The 14,868-nt window shown below is 55.7% G+C and overlaps 3 protein-coding genes across 6 annotated transcripts; 1 reads left to right on the plus strand and 2 right to left on the minus strand.

Annotated features, from left to right (window-relative positions):
• Positions 1–611: 611 nt before the first annotated feature.
• FOXRED1 (FAD dependent oxidoreductase domain containing 1) lies at positions 612–3,524 on the minus strand. The gene is made up of 11 exons (XM_015884250.2): positions 3,406–3,524; positions 2,538–2,770; positions 2,352–2,462; positions 2,163–2,281; positions 1,991–2,085; positions 1,816–1,917; positions 1,677–1,747; positions 1,429–1,583; positions 1,219–1,348; positions 1,011–1,115; positions 612–913 (listed from the first exon to the last, which is right to left on the minus strand). Exons 1-11 carry the CDS (start codon positions 3,515–3,517, stop codon positions 659–661), a joined length of 1,488 nt encoding a protein of 495 aa, XP_015739736.1. The 5' UTR covers positions 3,518–3,524; the 3' UTR covers positions 612–658.
• Positions 3,525–3,662: 138 nt separating this feature from the next.
• On the plus strand, positions 3,663–9,554 carry SRPRA (SRP receptor subunit alpha). Its single transcript, XM_015883995.2, has 14 exons — positions 3,663–3,854; positions 4,168–4,251; positions 4,899–5,062; positions 5,294–5,454; positions 5,610–5,760; positions 5,925–6,078; positions 6,430–6,536; positions 6,730–6,848; positions 6,936–7,022; positions 7,207–7,379; positions 7,464–7,677; positions 7,763–7,926; positions 8,031–8,129; positions 8,318–9,554. Exons 1-14 carry the CDS (start codon positions 3,729–3,731, stop codon positions 8,444–8,446), a joined length of 1,932 nt encoding a protein of 643 aa, XP_015739481.1. The 5' UTR covers positions 3,663–3,728; the 3' UTR covers positions 8,447–9,554.
• Positions 9,555–9,665: 111 nt separating this feature from the next.
• FAM118B (family with sequence similarity 118 member B) lies at positions 9,666–14,853 on the minus strand. 4 transcript variants are annotated; one of them, XM_015883997.2, is made up of 9 exons: positions 14,790–14,853; positions 14,421–14,469; positions 12,820–12,897; positions 12,083–12,335; positions 11,582–11,809; positions 11,166–11,294; positions 10,427–10,712; positions 10,263–10,322; positions 9,666–10,076 (listed from the first exon to the last, which is right to left on the minus strand). In XM_015883997.2, exons 3-9 carry the CDS (start codon positions 12,888–12,890, stop codon positions 10,063–10,065), a joined length of 1,041 nt encoding a protein of 346 aa, XP_015739483.1. In that variant the 5' UTR covers positions 12,891–12,897; positions 14,421–14,469; positions 14,790–14,853; the 3' UTR covers positions 9,666–10,062. The 4 variants fall into 4 exon arrangements, with proteins under 4 accessions (XP_015739483.1, XP_015739484.1, XP_015739482.1 ...); XM_015883998.2 differs by lacking the exon at positions 14,790–14,853 and adding an exon at positions 14,712–14,763; XM_015883996.2 differs by lacking the exon at positions 14,421–14,469 and having other exon boundaries at positions 14,790–14,809.
• Positions 14,854–14,868: the final 15 nt, after the last annotated feature.

Below are 14,868 nucleotides of genomic sequence, written 5' to 3' on the forward strand. Positions count from 1 at the left end.
ATGGGATAATGGGATGGGATACAGGGATGGGATAATGGGATGGGATACAGGGATGGGATACAGGGATGGGATATTGGGATGGGATAACGGGATGGGATATAGGGATGGGATAATGGGATGGGATACTGGGATGGGATAACGGGATGGGATACAGGGATGGGATACAGGGATGGGATAATGGGATGGGATATTGGGATGGGATATTGGGATGGGATAACGGGATGGGATACAGGGATGGGATACAGGGATGGGATACAGGGATGGGATACAGGGATGGGATATAGGGATGGGATAATGGGATGGGATACAGGGATGGGATCAATGGGATTGGGATACATGGGATTGGGATCAATGGGATTGGGATTATATTGGGATTAATGGGATTGGGATACAGGGATGGGATATAGGGATGGGATAATGGGATGGGTTACAGGGATGGGATATAGTGATGGGATAATGGGATGGGATACAGGGATGGGATACAGGGATGGGATACAGGGATGGGATACAGGGATGGGATAACGGGATGGGATACCGGGATGGACCAGGAGGTGATGGGGCATGTCAGGCTGCAGGACACCGTACGTTCTAAACGCAGAATCACGACCCGCTCACACACACACAGCCCACACCGGCCGTTTATTCCCGGTGCCGCTATTCACACAATGGCCGCCTCCAGCAGCGGCTCGTTGCCCCACAGCCGGCCCGGCGCCATCCTGCTGACATCCACGGCCGTGCAGGTTCCGTACAGCAGCAGCTCGGCCGCGGCTCTGCCCGCAGCGGGGGATTGCTGCAGGCCGTGCCCGCTGAACCCCCCCAGCACAAAGACGTTCTGCAGCTGCGGGTGCGGCCCCAGCACCCCGTTCTGGTCAAAGCTGTTGTAGTCGTAGTATCCGGCCCACGAGCTCTTCACCTGCCCGGTATTGCGGGGTCAGCGACCGGCAGCACCGAGCAGCACCGAGCCCACGTGTGGGGCTGGATGTGGGGCTGGATGCGGGTGGGGGCCGTACCTTCAGGGACTGGAAGGCCGGCACGCGGTGCGCCAGGCGCGGCCACACCTCCTCATCGAAGAAACTGTGATCCACATCCAGGTTCCCTGTGTCCGGCTCACGGCCCTGCACGGCAACACGAGGTGACCATTATGGACATCATTAGGGTCCCCAGATCATCATGGACATCATTGGGGTCCCCAGCACACTGTGATCCCTGGGGACACACCTCCGGTGGGCTCATGCTCCCCAGGTAGTTGCCAGCGATGCCTTCACGTCGAAAATAGGCTCCCGACGTGTCAATGAGGAATGGTGTCTCCAGGCCCGGCCCGTTGGGGCAGTGCCACACATAGACGTACCTGTGGGGACGTGGCCGTGTCCCACCCCATGGCACTGAAATCCTCTTTGGGGCTCACAGTGCCCAGACCCGGTCCCTGACCTCTTGCGGGGCTCTATGGGGATGGGGCTCAGGGGGAGGCTGCCCCGCAGTCCGGCCGTGGCTGAGTCCAGCAATTTCCCGATCCAGGCTCCGGCAGCGGCCACCACGATGGCACAGGAGACGGGTTGCTGCTCCGGGCTGTCGGGGAGGCGCACCTGGGACATGGAGGGCGTTGTATTGGGGTCAGGCTCCCATGCGGTCCCACACTGCGGTACCAGCAGGACGTGGTGGCACAGGGGCACGCTCACATTGACGTATTTCACACGGCCGACCCCTCGCGGCATGCCAGGAGTGTTGTCTGCTGTGTCCGTCACAAAAGCTGGAAGTGACACGGTGAGTGAGGCCGTCCCCATGTCCACGGGTGGTGGCACAGCGCCCAGCACTCACATGTCACCTCCCCGACGCAGCTGTAGACGCCCAGGGACATGGCTTTCCTTCGGAAGGCGGTGAGGAGGGACCAAGGGTCAAACCAGCCCTCGTTCTCCAGCCCTATGGAGGCACATACACACAGTGACACACACGGTGACACACACAGTGTCCCCACCAACACCACGTCCCCTACCATAGGACGCCACGGCCACATCCTCTGTGTTTATCCATGGGAACTTGGCCTTCAGCTGATCAGGGGACAGCAGCACCACCTGGGCACCCTCCTCCCTGTTGACAAGGGAAGAGGGGTGTCCCCATTGAGTGTCCCTTTTAGGGGGGGTGGGGATCTGGGGCGTCCATATCACCTCTGCACCTTGACCCCAGCCTCCAGGGTGGCAGCACCACGCTCAGACGCCAAGAAGAGATACCCCGAGGGCTGGAACTGAAGGTCGATGGGGGGCTCGTTGGGCACCCACAGATGTTCCTGAGGGGGAAAGAGCACAGTAAGGAGGGAGTGATGAGACCCCTCGGTGAGACCCACGGCCCAGACTCACATTGATAGTGCGCAGGAAGGCAGCGGAGTGCAGAGACAGGCGAATGTTTTCACGCAGGGAGAACTGCTGCCGGATGCCGCCCACAGACAGCACGGTGGAAGCCTGGGAATACTATGGGGGGGGGGTGTCAAAGCGATGCCAAGGGGCGGCACGACCCTGCCAGCCCCCCCCATTTTAGGGTCTCACCGTGGGGTCCCGCTCCACCACCACCACCCTCATGCCGTGCCGCCTGTTCTCCAGCTTCTTCAGCCAATAGGCCACTGACCAGCCCAGCACGCCGCCCCCCGCCACCACCACGTCGGCCTGCTCGGGGGGCGGGGGGCTGTTGTGGTAGGGCTGCGTGGGGCTCCACGGCCCCCCCGAGTCCGGCAGGTGGCCACGAAGTGTCTGTGCCAGGCGGGACAGCGCCGGGCCCAGCTCTGCGGGAACAGGGGGGGGGATGCAGAGGGAGACCCACAGCTGCACTCACAGGGTCTCACCCGAACCGCTGAGCTCTGCTGGACCCCACAGCCCTCCCACCCCCCTGCACAACATAGGAGCCCCCGGAGACCCCCCCCTTCCCATGCACAACCCCTGGGCTGCCACATATACACCCAGATCCCCCCAGATCCCCCCACAGCCCCTGAGTCCTCCAGCACTGGGACACACCGAGCAGCCTTTACCCCCCAGACCCCCATTATCCCCCCAAGACCCCCTTATCCCCCCAGACCCCCTTTATCCCCCAGACCCCCTTTATCCCCCCATACCCCCTATATCCCCTATACCCCCTATATCCCCTATATCCCCTATATCCCCTATATCCCCCCATACCCCCTATATCCCCTATACCCCCTATATCCCCCTATATCCCCCTATACCCCCCTATATCCCCCCATACCCCCTATATCCCCCTATATCCCCCTATATCCCCCTATATCCCCCTATACCCCCCAATATCCCCCCATATCCCCCCTATATCCCCCATATCCCCTATATCCCCCTATATCCCCCCATATCCCCTTATCCCCCCCATACCCCCCTATATCCCCCATACCCCCCATGCCCCCACTCTCACCCCTGAATCCATCCGTCCATCTCTCCGTTCCCGTTCTCAGACCCCTGCCCCGTTTCCCCCCATTACTCCGGACCCCCCTCACCCCTCTCCCCCCCCTCACAACCCTCCACATGCCGACAGGCCCCGCCCCCTTCCAGGCCCCGCCCCCCGCCCTTCGCCCTTTGTCCCCGCCCCCTCCCCACCTCGCCACCCCATTGGCTGTCCGCCCCCCACATCCTCCTTTGGTCTAACAACCAATGGGAAGCATTGTAGTTGTAACGTGACTTCCGGCGGAAGTGCGCGGCGTAGTGCGACGTGTGCGCGCAGCCCGGCCCGGCGCCGCCATGTTGGACTTCTTCACCATCTTCAGCAAGGGCGGGCTCGTGCTCTGGTGCTTCCAGGGGGTCCGAGGACCCGCCGCCGCCGCCACAGCCCCGGTCAATGCCCTCATCCGCTCCGTGCTGCTGCAGGTCCGGCGGGGCGGGGGATGGGGCCTACATGGGGGAGGGGGGGCCTGTGGGAGGGAGACGGGGAGAGGAGGGGAGAGAGACCGGCTGTGTGGGGCTGCAGCCAGGGGCGAGACGCTGCCTTTGGGGGGGGGGGTCCCTATGAGTCGCTTATGGGGGTGGGGGTCCCTTATGGTCGCTTATGGCTCCACCTGGAATAGCATCTCCATGTCTGTCTGGGAGAGAAGCAGCAGTAGCAATATGTGTGTGTGTGTGTGTGTTAAATTGGTGGTATCGGCCGTTCCCCCCGCCTTAAATCGATGGTTTCGTTCCATAGGAGCGAGGTGGCAGCAATTCCTTCACCCATGAAGCCCTCACGCTCAAGTACAAGCTGGACAACCAGTTTGAGCTGGTGTTTGTGGTAAGTCGCCCCCCCTTGGGCTGCTCTGGTCTGTAAACACTTTGTTGTTGTGATTGACCTCGTGCTGTTTGCTATGGGGGGCTCTCAGGAAGGGACTCACTCAGGCCTGGAAGAGGAGAAGTGCTCAGGGAGGTTTGTGCCTTGCTCAGAAGCTCCAGGAAGGCCCAGACGTTGGGTTCTCCTTCCTGTGTACTGAGACCTTCCCTGACTTACTAAACCCTCACAAAACAGAGCTCAGCTCTGTGCTGTAAAGGCGTCTTGCACACAGCGGAGGTGACGCTTTCCCTGGGACACAATGTCCCTGTTGTTCCTTCTCCTCCACCTGCGCCACCAGGAGGGTTTGGTGCCCATTGAGAAATGCTGCAGCTGGGCTGCGTGTCAAAGAAAACACCCCGGGGCTGCCACTGAGCTGGGCTGGGAGTGGAACAGCTGGTGCTGGGGATACAGAGCTGCCATGGGGACAGTGGGAACAGCAGCACGTGGGGTGAGGAAAGCTGTTCACTGCACTCACCCGTGGTGCTTTGCCTGCCCGCTGTGTTCTCCGTGGGCTTTCTCAGTCCTGTAGGCTTTGTGCTGTCTGATTTGTGGGTGCTGTGCAGCTGTGGGTTGTGCTGGTTTATTTTAGTCGGCGCTGTGCTTTGTTGCAGGTGGGTTTTCAGAAGATCCTGACCTTAACCTACGTCGATAAGTTGATAGACGACGTTCACAAGGAGTTCAGGGACAAATACCGCAATGAGTTCCAGCAGAAGGGCGCTCTGGGCATCCTAAATGGCACCTTTGATTTTAAAGATGACTTCCTGCGCCTCCTCCGGTAAGGAGCTGTCCTACCCTGCAGAGCTGCCCAGAGCCCTGTGTCTCAGGGTGTTTTTAGTTGTGCTGCATGTTGTGTGATAGCAGATGAGGTTGTAGTAGCCAAAAACCTGATAAAAATGGTCTGTGGGAGGGCCTGAGCTGTTTAATGTTGCTTCTTTTTAGAGCAGACACAGGTCTGGGGGTTGGGGGCACAGGGCTGCAATGTGGGCTCATGGGCATCGTCCCACAGGGAGGCAGAGGAGAGCAGTAAGGTCCGAGCTCCCACCGTAATGAAGACATTTGAGCAGTCTGTGAAGTCTCAGAAGACTGTCAAGTGTATGATAGAGACCAGAGGGGAGAAACCAAAGGAGAAAGTCAAGAACAAGAAGAACAAAGGTTCCAAAAAGGAAGGTGAGTTGAAGGGAAATGTGCTGTGTGTGTGTGTGGGAGGGGTGTCAATATTCCGGAGTTGTGAAATGTGGGATTTCATGTGTGCAGTCAGTGCAGTGCTGGCTCTTTCTGCTGGCTCTGTAAGGCTGAGCTTGTGCTGGGGCTCTTTCTTCCAGGGAATGAAGCTGTTACAGCCTCCGCTAAAGCAGCCCCAGGTGAGAAGCAGTCGGCAGCTGGGGACAGGGAGGAACTGACCAAGGATGAAATACTGCAGAAGAACCGGGAAGAATTCTTCAAGAGACACATGAAAGCAGGGGAGAAGTCCAGGTGGGTAATAAGGGCATGGCCAGGCTGTGCTGAGTCCACACGTGCTGCAGCCCAGCTCTTGTTGGTGTGTAGGCTTTGTGTGTGCCACCCCTCAGTGATGCCTGAGCTTCTCTTTCTCTCGTACTTCACTCAACTGAGCAAAACGTTTGTTGTCTCTATTTCAGCAAGTCTCCAAAGCCTGATGCTCAGAAGGAGAAGGGAAAGAAACCCCGAGTGTGGGATCTGGGGAACTCTAACGCCAAAGTACTCGATTACAGTAACTCCACTACCAATGGGAACTCAGAGGCCTCTCCCATGGAAGAATTTGACGCTGATATGGTAAGGAGAAGTCGGGTCATGGTGTCTGCTTTGGTGCATTGTTCTGGAGTCAGCTGGGTGTCACAAACAGAACCAGGTCACCAAGGCTGGCTGAGAAAGTGCTTGAAGATGGGGTCAGGGTGCCCAGCCTGCTGCCTGTTAAATTACTGCTGAGAATGTTTCCTCCTGCTGTGACAGCTGCAAACAGCTCCAGATTTGTGTGCTCATTGGATCGAATAACTGAGCCCTTTTGGCAAAGATCTGTAGAGCTGCCTCTGACTGTAACTGATGCTGCTCCTGGTGGCAGCGAAAGCAAGCCAGGAAAATGAAATGAAGCAGTTGCCATTTCTCAGTGTTGCTTTCATCTTGTAGGCCCTGAAGGATCAAAACCGTGAGCCTGGCCGCCTCTATGACCTTGAATATGAGAGTGATGAAGAAGCTGAGGAAGAGAAGATTATTCAGAACACTTCAAAACCCAGGTAGAGGCTCCTGAGGCCCTGATTGCTACACGCTTCATGATTTCCCTCCCATAATTCATTTCCCAGACTAATCAGTAACGCTGCAGATACAAACAGGTCTGTCAGCTGTGACAGGCTCTTGTGCCTCCTTGCTGCTTGCTGTTGCTTGCATTATGCAGCTCACACCTAAGATAACTGTTCTGCTTCTGTGCAGCACAAAGAAAGGTGGCCTCGGAGGTATGTTTGGCATGTTGAAAGGCCTGGTGGGCTCCAAGAGCTTGACAAGACAGGACATGGACCCAGTCCTGGAGAAGATGAAAGATCACTTGATTGGTACGTGTGGGTCTGCTGTGCGTGGCTTTGTCTTACTGGTGTAATTTAGAGGTTTGATGACCCTGCTCTCTTCTCTTTCTCCCAAAGCAAAAAATGTGGCAGCTGAAATTGCGGTCCAGCTCTGTGAATCAGTGGCAAAGAAACTGGAAGGGAAAGTGATGGGAACGTTCACCAGTAAGTGGTTGTGCCCTGGCTGTGTTCTTATTGGTGTTGTGCAGCTTGCTGGCCTGAGTCCCCTGCTTCCCTGACCTGGTGAAGCTGTGATACCCAGATGCCTTCCTGGTTTCCTCGTGTTGGTGATTTGGGGCTCAGGGCTTTCCAGGAGTGACAAGTTCTCCTTTTATCTCCCCTTCCCCAGCTGTGACCTCAACAGTGAAGCAGGCCCTGCAGGAGGCATTAGTGCAGATCCTGCAGCCCCAGCGCCGTGTGGACGTCCTGCGGGACGTGATGGATGCGCAGCGTCACCGCCGGCCCTACGTGGTCACTTTCTGCGGTGTCAATGGCGTTGGGAAGTCCACCAACCTGGCCAAGGTAGGGCACGGTGCTGGCGGCTCCTGGGCCAGGACTGAGTTCAGGCTGTGGCCACTAACAGGGCTTTTCCATTGCCGGTCACAGATCTCGTTCTGGCTCATCGAGAATGGTTTCAGTGTCCTCATCGCTGCCTGTGACACGTTCCGTGCCGGGGCGGTGGAGCAGCTCCGCACACACACCCGCCGCCTCAACGCCCTGCATCCCCCAGAGAGCCACGGCGGGAGGACCATGGTGCAGCTCTATGAGAAGGGCTATGGGAAGGACGCTGCGGGGATCGCCATGGAGGCCATCTCCTATGGTAGGAAGGAGCCGGGGGCAGGAGGGGGCTGTCCTGGGACCCCTGGGCTTCCTCCTACTTCTATGCTTTCTCCCCTTCTCCCCAGCTCGTAACCAGGGCTTCGATGTGGTGCTGGTGGACACAGCGGGCCGCATGCAGGACAATGCCCCCCTGATGACAGCTCTGGCAAAACTCATTGCTGTCAATGCTCCTGACTTGGTCCTTTTCGTTGGAGAAGCTCTGGTGGGAAATGAGGCCGTGGATCAGCTGGTGAGTGTTCAGAGCTGCTGTCTGGGAAGGGCAGGTTTTATGGGAGGTGTTTCAGACAGGGTCAGCATCACAACTTCAGTTCTTGAGGATGTTCTCTTCCTCAGGTCAAATTCAACAAGGCCCTGGCTGACCACTCCATGGCCCAGACACCCCGGCTCATTGATGGCATTGTGCTCACCAAGTTTGATACCATCGATGACAAGGTAAGGGGAGCGTTTCATGCTCTGGGTGTTATCACCAGCCTTAGCCTTGCAGAGCTTCCTGTTGGTGACAGGAGGGAAAGAGGAGTAGTCAACAAAGAGGGGCTGGTTTCAGTGGGCCACTTATGACCCCTCTTAGAGGTGGTGGGGAGGTGTTGGGGCCCTGCTAATGGTGCTCGTCCCCTTGGCAGGTCGGCGCTGCCATCTCCATGACCTACATCACAAGCAAACCCATCGTTTTTGTTGGTACTGGACAAACCTACTGTGATCTGCGTAGCCTTAACGCCAAGGCTGTGGTCGCAGCGCTCATGAAGGCCTAAAATCAAGTATTGCACCAAATTGCTGTTTGCAGATGTCTCAGAAGAACATGCTTCACCCTGTGAGCGATAGTCTTTCCAGTGTAGTGCAAAACAGAATGAAGGGATGCGGGTGCGAGGGCTGTGCTTCCCCTGCCCATCTGATCTGACTGCTCGCTGGGGTGCTCTAACAGCACTGCATGAGTATAAAGTAGGAAGGAAGGTGTTACCTGATCACCTTGTGCTTATTCCAGTTCGGTCCGTGCTCTCCTGCCATATTTATTGACTACGGTGTATTTGTAGATTAAAGCTCTCTTCTCGACTTGGAGCATTCCTCCCTCCTCAGTTGTGGGGCTTCTCTCAGTACAGCCCTGCCCCTGGGTTCCTTCATTCTGTTCCAACAACTCGGCCTCCCTCACGTGAAGGCTGAAACCAGAGCTTTGTATTGTTCATGTTATCTGAGTGGCAGCGCAAGGACCTGCTGTGTGCTGGGCTGTGCTGTCTCTAGCAGCAGCTGTGGGCTGTTGGGCCGTGCTGCAGGTGGGTGCTGAGCCCCGAGCTGCTCTTCTGTGCCCTCGCAGACCGTACAACAGGGACATCTGCTGCGTAGTGACAGCATTAAGCCCATCTGGCCGTTCTCAGTGCTGCTAACTTTGGCTGTAGCAGCTCACCAAAGTTGATAAACCAAAAATGGCAACAGTCTGCCCCTGTCCTGGGCAAGCAGGGGCTCCTGGGGTGATGCTGAGCTGCCTTATGGCCCCATCTCTGTTGTCACTGCGGTTCTTGCTGCAGGGTACCTGAGAACTGCAGCAATGTGGTCTGGTAATGCTGGTTGTTCCACCGGCTGGCGATGGAGGGCAGTGTGCCCCTGGGTCTCTGCTGCCTGCTGGCCTCAAATAGGTAACAAAAGGAAAAGAAAATACTGGAAGATGGTGGTGGCTGCTTGCTGCTTCCCTGCGCCCTTCCTCCCCCCTTTAGTGCCTCTTGATCCCGGTCTAAAGTGCTACACTGAATAATACAAAACTCTCTTACGATGTCTTGTAGCTCCGTACTGCAGATGTGCTCTAGTGCAATAAATTGAATGCTGTCTGCTAAGAGACATAATTTATATAAATAAACTTCATAATTTGTTCTCGGTGTACAACTAACTTGCCTTCAGCCAGGACCCCTTTCCTCCTCACAGGGCAGACGTTGCTGCCTCTGCCTGGGATGGGTGCATGCAAACTAAACAGCAGCCAGCAGGGTAATGGAACTGAACAGAGCTTTAATAGGAGCTTCAACATACAAAATACTGTACAGTATAAAGGAAGGGCTATAAAACTAGAGCTTCAAGTAAAAAAAAAACAAAACTGCTCAAGTTTCATTCTGAAATGAAAGTACAGAATACAAAAGCATGAAGTACGAAATTACAGCTGAGGTGGGGAGATCACCATCCCCAGCAAACACAGCCTTGTAAAAAAGGCAGACTACGCTGTCAGGCATCTGGATGGGCCCGGCCCTCTGCCTTGCACCTGCGTGGCTCAGCCCGGTGGCAGGCAGCAGCTCTGAGCAGGGCGCTGCTCCTCCCCTCGCATGGCGCTGCAGGCTGGAGGCTGCTTGTGGTGTGGGGGGCACCCACGGCACCACTGCTGGGCTGAGGATCATGTGCTGCGTCCTGCGGGAAGGAAAGGCTCTGTACAAACCTGCCTGTGACAGCTCTGAGCTGGGGCTGCATGTGGAGTGACACTGTGCGAGAGGTGGCCTCAGCACTGCACCAGTGGGTACATGCTGCTGCCCCAGCTCTGCACCCCAGCAGCTCACCCTGCTGCACGTGGAAGCTCTCAGTGCACACGAACTTTACCTGTTATCTCAGCGTGGGCTGCAGCGGAGCCGTTCAGCTGCTGTCCCTCCTTAGGCACACCTAGAACAGAGCAGAGTGTAACTATGGGCTGGGAAGGCAGGAGGCACCCGCAGCATTCAGCCTGCACTCCAAAGTTCACCTGTAATGGCGCACACAGCCCATACCTGCTCGGCCCCGCGTGGCAATCTCACTCGCCAGCCTCCCGAAGTACTCGGGCAGGTCTGTGTATTCATCTCCATAGGAAATCACTTTAATCCCCTTGTCCAGCATGTTCTCACGGAGCTTCTTAAACTCGTCCACGTCTCCCCTCCGCACAAGCATGAAGTGCTCCAGGTCTGACTTGTGCTTCTCAGCTTCTAGAAACAGGGCCTGAAACGTGGTGTCGTCAACAGTCCAACCACAGCCCAGGAACAGGAACGACTTATTTTCATACAGCTTCTGGATCTCTCGCTTTAAGAGAGAAAAGGGAAGATGCCGTCAGTGGGAGCAAAGCCTATTTCCAGAAGGAGCCTTCAGAATCATCATCATTCATTCAGCCCCAGCACAAATGAGGCGAGGTGTTTCTGCAGGCTGCATGGCCAGAGATGGGCTGCTCAGAACTGATCCCCTTTGTTCTCTTCAACGACATTCAGGACTGACAGCCTGCATAGGATCTAAATTCACATTTTGAGCTCAGCTGAGCCTATGCCCAGTTTATACACAAGCCTACCAGAAATGGACTATCTACATACAGAGAGCTTTCAAGATATTCAACCTCAGGTCAGTGAATGCTTTGAGGACCAAGCAGCAGGCTCGGTGAGGGCAGCGGGCGGCTCAGGGACACCCAGGACAGGACAGGCTGGAAATAGCTCCTGGTGCTGGAGCAGGAGCTCCGCACAGCTCAGCCCTGCAGCGCAGCCTCACCATGACCTCGGTGTTGCGCAGCACATTCTGGTAGCCAGCTGGGTGCAGCACGATGCCACTGGGGTTGGTGTACACGCCGTGGATGTGCAGGACACTCAGCTTCCTCTTCTCCTGCGCCCATTCCAGCACCTGCCAGAACAAAGTGCCAGGAGTGTTAATGAGTGCTTCCAGCTGAGCTCCCACCGAGCTGCTATGGGGACAGTCCTCACTAAGGCCCTTCAGCAGCTGACCTTCACTGCAGAAAGCCCCTTGGAGGCTCTCAGTTTACTCCTACAGAGCACAGCTCATTGAAGCTGGCAATAAAAATTGCTGTTAGCAGCACAACCCCCTGACATGGGCAGAGCAGCACATCCTGCAGCTGCTGCTGCCCCGTGTTGTCCCAGCTCAGCCCTGCTGTTGGAATCAACAGCCTTTACCTTCTTCTCATCTGTCAGGTCAAGAGACTCCAGATGCTTCCCCTGGTGTGCCGCATACAGTTCCAGCAGGTTATCGAAGTTTGTGGTTAACACGAGTGCCCCGTTTTCCATCAGGTGAAGCACTGACTGAAGCAGCTGTTTCCCAGAATCTTCCATTTTAGATTCCAAGTCATCAAACACCTCGTATAAACAGTCTTTGAAAAACGTTGAGCGAACATTGCTTGTGCGCTGGGAAACAGAGAGAAATTAAGCACTGGTAAGCTCAACACCAAATGCCAGCAGTTTGTATTCAGACCCTGAGAGTGAGAATCACACCACTGGGGGCACACAGCCGTCCCAGGGACACACACAGCTCTGTGAGCTCCTGGCCCAAAACACGACCTCAGGAACCCGGCCCAGTAACTGCATGTGCTCGATTCCCTGTAAATGCAGGACGTGCTGTACCTCCACAACCATCAGGGCGGCGTATCAGGACACTGACACACTGCTGCGGGCACTCACCGGAGACAGCTTCTGGATGAGGTCGTGGGCAACGTGAACCAAGTTCTTGTACTCGTGGAGACACTTCTGAAACCTTTTGCTTTCTTCATCTTCCAGAAGATCAAAGTCAATAGCAGCATCCAGGAGGGCCTGGATCAAACCCTTCCAGGACTTCAGAGCTGGGACCTGGGGAGCAACTGCGGCACTGATTCCTGTTCCAATCACCAGAACAAGTTCCCGAGGCTTCTTGGTTTTCAGGCTTGGCAACAGCTTCCTGCAAGAGGAGAAAGCAGCACAACGTAACCTACTCGTTAGTGCAGGGAGCCTCCAGAGTGCACTCAGTTTGCCTTCCATGCAGCAAAGTCAAGCTAATTTGAGGAACTGCTTGTCCTACCGGGATGTGCCATCCCACTGAGTGCAGGAGCACAGCTACAGGGCAGCAGCTGAGCAAGGGTTAACCTCAAACCAGGGACACAGCAGCAAAATGAAGCTTTCTGTGCAAGATGCATCCTGGCTTTGGGGTTAAGGAAACCAGCAGCAAAGAATTCTTTGGCACATGCTCAGCGTTAAGGCCTTTGTTTCATGCACCGCAGGAAAACACTGCTCAGAGCACAGCTAGAGACAGAATGCCTTTCCTGGATCAGCAACAGAAAGGGCTGCCCAGGTTTGTGCCAAACATCAACCTGATCAGAGGATGATGCAAGGTAACGGGAAAAGCTCTTATTAGAACAAATGCACTGGAGTGTAATTGAGGTTACCTGGGCTTTTTTGCAGGTGGCATTCCATCTTCCAGCAATGTTTCTTTACCCAGGCTCACCGTAGAAGCCATCCAGTTTCTACAGCAGACAAATCACAAGCAAAGTCACCACATGTATCCAACACAGCGTGGAACACAACACAGGTTTTCACGGGCAGATAACGCTCAGTTTCATCATCTTTACAACATCACCTTTGAGCCAAGAAAAACGCTTCCTCGTTTCTGCACTTTGGACCTTGGCTCTTATCCACCTCCTTAACTTCTTCTGACAACAAAGCGTGATAAGATTGGCTGCTTTGTACGGCTGTGGCTCTCTGGGGAGCCTGAGGATAAGGCACCTTCACAGCAGCATCGCTCTCGCTGCTGTGGGAAAGGCACAAACAGATTTCTGTTGGCTACAAAAGGCTGCTGAGAGCATCCCGTCCCATGGTGCCAAGGGGAGGATTATCCAAACCCAGCACACATCTGGGCTGACGGAAAGGAAGCCACAGTGCTGAGAGCTCTCAATAGCAAATGACGTAAAGCACAGAAACGCTGCCAGGAAATGCTCCTCTCCCACACGTTTTCTCCAAAATAAGGCTATTAAAAGGGAAAGAAAACAGAAAGATCTATGCAACCTTATCTGTTTCTCTTGCCAGTTGTAATGAAGAGTCCAACAACAATTTGGGCTTGGGTTTATGCAGCAGCAGGCTTCTGCCAAACAGAAATGTTGTATGAGAGCAGCTGGCCTGAAATCACAGCCTTTATAGGAACTGTGGCCTTCACTGGGAGATTACAGAACACTTTGGGTTGGAAGGAACCCATAGAGCTCCACTTCCCAGCACTGTGCTGGCTGCCCCACAGCCCAGAGCCCCCCAGGGATGGGGCACCACAGCTCTGTGCAGCCCAGCCAGCACCTCACTGCCCTGAGGGAAGAATTCCCTCCTCACATCTGACCCCAATCTCTCCTCTCTTAGTTTAAAGCCCTTCCCCTTGACCTGTCACCATCTGCCAGTGTAAAAAGCTGGACTCTCAAAGAGAACAAATGAGCATTTATTCTATAAATGATACCAGGAGCAGCACTGCAGTGTAATGCACGTGAAAGCTCTACAGGAAGGAAACCCCAGCTGTGCTGTACTATGAGCAGGAATAACTCAGGAGGTCATCCCAATAATCTAGTTAACCTTTCCATGCTGGATAATGAAAACAGGACACGGTGACTCCCGGGAGCAGCGCTATGGCACAGTGTGTTTGCCAGGCTTCATTTCCTCCCCCTTCTGGCAGCCTGCGCTGCAATGAGCCGCGTGTTGAGGTGTGCAGGGAACACAGATATCCTGAGCTTTATTCATTCTGCACTGAGTTGGAGGCAGCACAACAATCACCTGAAGCTCCTTGGCTCATCCGTCCTGTCCCAGCCTTGTTTTACACTCTATCACAGCACATCTATTACACTCTATTACAGCACATCTATTACACTCTATCACAGCACATCTATTACACTCTATCACAGCACATCTATTACACTCTATCACAGCACATCTCACTGTGTTTCTGGACAGGTCTATGTGTCCCTCCCTCCCCCCCATGATCCTGTCCATGTATGTATGTGCCGTGTCCCCTCACCTCTATGCTCTGCTCGGTCCGTCCCTGCCGCAGCTCCGTTAGTTTAAACCTGCGGGAGGATCAGCGGGGTTTCAGCACGGCCCATAGAACAACATGGAGCGGCCGCCTTATGGCTGAGGAGCGGCCTACACAGAGACAGCGGGCGGACAAGGCCGCGCCCCCGGCCCACATCGGGTCCCACCCCAGGTCCCACCCCAGGTCCCACCCCGGGTCCCTCCCGGCCCTTCATCCCCCTCCTCACCCCCATCCCAGCCCCTCACGTCCCCCCTTCACCCCCTGCCCATTAGCTGCCATTATCCGCCATTAGCCGCCATGGCGCCCGTCGCACCCCCCGTCGCATGGCAACGCCCCCCCCCTCCCCGCTCTCACCTGGCGCCGCGGCCCCATCTGGACTCGCCCTCCTTGTGCCGCTCTGCGCATGCGCCGCTCCGCCCTCTGATGGGCTGTG

This window comes from Coturnix japonica, chromosome 24 (assembly GCF_001577835.2).
Source record: "Coturnix japonica isolate 7356 chromosome 24, Coturnix japonica 2.1, whole genome shotgun sequence".
Classification (NCBI taxonomy): domain Eukaryota; kingdom Metazoa; phylum Chordata; class Aves; order Galliformes; family Phasianidae; genus Coturnix; species Coturnix japonica.

What these genes read in the sequence shown, in the direction of transcription:
- FOXRED1 (XM_015884250.2), bottom strand. Translation starts at nt 3,517, where the DNA reads ATGTGGAGGGTTGTGAGGGGGGGGAGAGGGGTGAGGGGGGTCCGGAGT. An exon ending in GCTGGGGTCAAGGTGCAGAG is followed by an intron (nt 2,086 to 2,162) that starts GTGATATGGACG and finishes CCTTGTCAACAG; the next exon opens with GGAGGAGGGTGCCCAGGTGG. An exon ending in CCCATAGAGCCCCGCAAGAG is followed by an intron (nt 1,349 to 1,428) that starts GTCAGGGACCGG and finishes ACGTCCCCACAG; the next exon opens with GTACGTCTATGTGTGGCACT.
- SRPRA (XM_015883995.2), top strand. Translation starts at nt 3,729, where the DNA reads ATGTTGGACTTCTTCACCATCTTCAGCAAGGGCGGGCTCGTGCTCTGG. An exon ending in TCCGCTCCGTGCTGCTGCAG is followed by an intron (nt 3,855 to 4,167) that starts GTCCGGCGGGGC and finishes TTCGTTCCATAG; the next exon opens with GAGCGAGGTGGCAGCAATTC. An exon ending in AGTTTGAGCTGGTGTTTGTG is followed by an intron (nt 4,252 to 4,898) that starts GTAAGTCGCCCC and finishes GCTTTGTTGCAG; the next exon opens with GTGGGTTTTCAGAAGATCCT.
- FAM118B (XM_015883997.2), bottom strand. Translation starts at nt 12,890, where the DNA reads ATGGCTTCTACGGTGAGCCTGGGTAAAGAAACATTGCTGGAAGATGGA. An exon ending in TCATCCAGAAGCTGTCTCCG is followed by an intron (nt 11,810 to 12,082) that starts GTGAGTGCCCGC and finishes TCTGTTTCCCAG; the next exon opens with CGCACAAGCAATGTTCGCTC. An exon ending in ACCTGACAGATGAGAAGAAG is followed by an intron (nt 11,295 to 11,581) that starts GTAAAGGCTGTT and finishes TTGTTCTGGCAG; the next exon opens with GTGCTGGAATGGGCGCAGGA.